Raw genomic sequence first — 2,916 nt, forward strand, 5'->3', positions numbered from 1 at the left:
ATGTATAGATTGATATTCATCTTCCAACATCATTATGTTTGTGGTAGTCCAGGAGCTTGTAGCCCTGCTGTGTTGGGAACATTGGAGTGTAAGCTCTTCTGGTGCAGAGACTGATGTGAATGGCTCAGTGTTCCCTATACAGCACCACGGAATATGTCAGTGCTATATAAATGTATAACATTGTTATTTATAATATAAGTATGAATAGCGTGGGACTGTAGTGGGATATTAGACATCAGCTTTGGCACTTATGTATTGTGTATAATATAATACAAGTGGAATGTCCTCTTTATTCCATGTGACATGACAGGTTCTCTTATGTGAAGAAATAAGTAATGTTCTCTCTCTCCCTCCACAGTCCTCTTCTGGCAGTGTCCTTCGCTGCAGCGTGCGCCATCCCGGGGATCTCCATACTGACTCTGGCCGTTAATCCTCTGACCGGGGCTCTGGGTGCCTTCAACATCTTCCTGTACACCTGCTGCTACACTCCTATGAAGAGGCTGAGTATCGCCAACACCTGGGTGGGCTCTGTGGTGGGTGCCATACCGCCTATAATGGGCTGGACTGCTGCGACCGGCAGCCTGGATCCTGGTAAGTCTATCCCTATAGAGAAATATGTTTCATCTGCAGTTATTCTTTTGTCAGAAAGATCGGACAAGGTGATACCCAACTGTGGTGGAAACCATTAGAGGTCCTTTGCGGAACCTCGTGCATCATTTATGGTTCTACCATTAGCCGTGGCATTGTACACCGGTCACCACACCCCCCAGTCACGGCCCAGCAGGGGAGTTGTAGAACAATATTAGGGATACACCGGGTGGCCATGACTTCTAGAACACGGGCCGCAGTGTTACAATACACAGAAATTGGTAAGAGGTTTGAGTCCGTGTCTATACACTCCCGCTGTATAGGATAGAGCGTGGTTCTAGTCACGGTGTAATGATTTAATATCTAGTGTTTCTCCACCTCTCTGCACATGTTGTCGTGTTCACAATCCCCACATCTCAGCCAATCAGTCTCCATTGTGTTGTTGGGAGTTCTGGTGACCGCTGTCAATGGCTCAATCAGAGGCCCTAAGTGGGACACTTATTGGGGAATGCCAAGGACCATTCTCCTCTCGTATATATGGATTACATCCAGAAGGGGATTGTCTCTCCATCATAGCCGTTGTAGTTTAATAATCCTACAGCTTCTGAAAAGTATTTCCTGTTATCCCTTCATTTAAAGAGAACCTGTACTTTATTACTAGACATAATGCTGTGGTGGCGGATGCTGTCCTTCATTCTTCTAGAGATGGTTTTACTGTATTTTGGAAGTGTCAGGTTTAGGGCCTACTCCGTCTCATGTAGCACCACACGATGCTTTGCCCTGGATGGGACGGTCTCATCCATCTCACTAACTCTACCACAACCTAACCTCCTAAAAGTGGCCGTATTAATAGCAGTAGGGTATTACTGTACCCTTCCAAAACACACCAAATCGTTCAATATTGGTTTGGAAAATAAGCCCCAGTACCATAGAGTGTGTACTGTAATTCAACACTCTGTGCCGCTATTTACCTACATGTCCCAAACACCTTCCACTATCCGGAGCAGTTCAGGACATGCTGGGACTTGTAGTTGCCCCACAGCCTGCACTAACCTCCAGTGTATGAGAATGCATGCTTCTATCTTGTCTGATAGTGACCAGACTGTACATAGAAATCTCATGTGATTGGGCCGCCTGTGTATCCAGACACCTTGTCATGTGAGCTTGCAATCTCTTGGCGTCATTTAGTTTCTGTCTCCCAATAGATTAATGTCATTGTTGGTTTTATTGTGAGGATAGTTTGATGTTCACTAGCGGCAGATGAATCCCCATTGTGATGGCCGTCCACTTCTGTACTGTGTGCTCAGTGTAGTATATACAGTATGTGGGATTTGTGGCGCCATGAAGACTTTTCTGTTCAAAAAATTCCTAGAATATAACATAGTTATGTCGCTGCCCGGCGCCGACCCAATGAAATGAAAGCTTATTAATAAGTGTGGAATGTAAGAGGACCTGTAACTATGGAAGGCTAAGTTCACCTTTAAGACCATTCATATTTGGGGTGTAACATGGACACGTTCTACAGTTCCCCACCCACCTGAATTGCGGGGTTCTTCTCCCTGCTGTCTTTCGTTTACATTTCAGTACGAGTGTGTGTGTGTGTGTGTGTGTGTGTGGCTCTGCTCCCACAGTTGTGTGTTTTTTCCATCACAGATTAATTCAAAGGATGTGTGAATGAAAAGACTACAACCCCACCACCCTGGCACCCCACCCTGTGTGAATGCAAAGACTACAACCCCACCACCCTGGCACCCCACCTTGTGTGAATGCAAAGACTACAACCCCACCACCCTGGCACCCCACCCTGTGTGAATGCAAAGACTACAACCCCACCACCCTACCCTGTGTGAATGCAAAGACTACAACCCTACCAGAGGCAGACTTGTAGATCTCAGTGGAGCACAAGTGCAGTGAAGTTACATCCAGTCCCATAACCAAAGGTCCCTACATCCGTACAGACACGGGGCTGGAGGAACGGCCTGCAGGAGCCTGAGCGTTGCATGCAGAGTCCACTGGTCACGGTTGCAATACTTTATAGACTCAAATGAAGAAAAAAAACGAATATTTGCACATTTGTTCTTTATTCCGTGTTTGTGCAATTATTCAGTTTTTTCACATGTGATCTGTGCTTTTATCTGTAAAGTATTCTGTGACGTCGCCTCTGGATGCAAGCACAGACCCTGCACAGGGATTCAGTACAGTATTGGGAGTGATGTCAGGGGAGCGACAGTGCTGGGCGTAGGATTGGGGGGACACCGATGGGACTCTGCTGGGTTTCTGAAGGACCAGGTTGGGGTTTATCTGGGGGGGGGGGGGGGGGTGGGGCGC

At 46.8% G+C, this 2,916-nt stretch overlaps 1 protein-coding gene across 1 annotated transcript in view; it reads left to right on the top strand.

Annotated features, from left to right (window-relative positions):
- Positions 1 to 2,916, top strand: part of LOC108784750 (protoheme IX farnesyltransferase, mitochondrial) — an 88,496-nt gene that overhangs the window by 81,342 nt on the left and 4,238 nt on the right. The window contains exon 6 of the mRNA XM_018553636.1: positions 359 to 591. Within this exon, the coding sequence (XP_018409138.1) occupies positions 359 to 591 (233 nt within the window). The remainder of the gene's footprint in view (positions 1 to 358; positions 592 to 2,916) is intronic.

This window comes from Nanorana parkeri, unplaced genomic scaffold (genome assembly GCF_000935625.1).
Source record: "Nanorana parkeri isolate BGI_ZX_2015 unplaced genomic scaffold, ASM93562v1 scaffold126, whole genome shotgun sequence".
NCBI lineage: Eukaryota > Metazoa > Chordata > Amphibia > Anura > Dicroglossidae > Nanorana > Nanorana parkeri.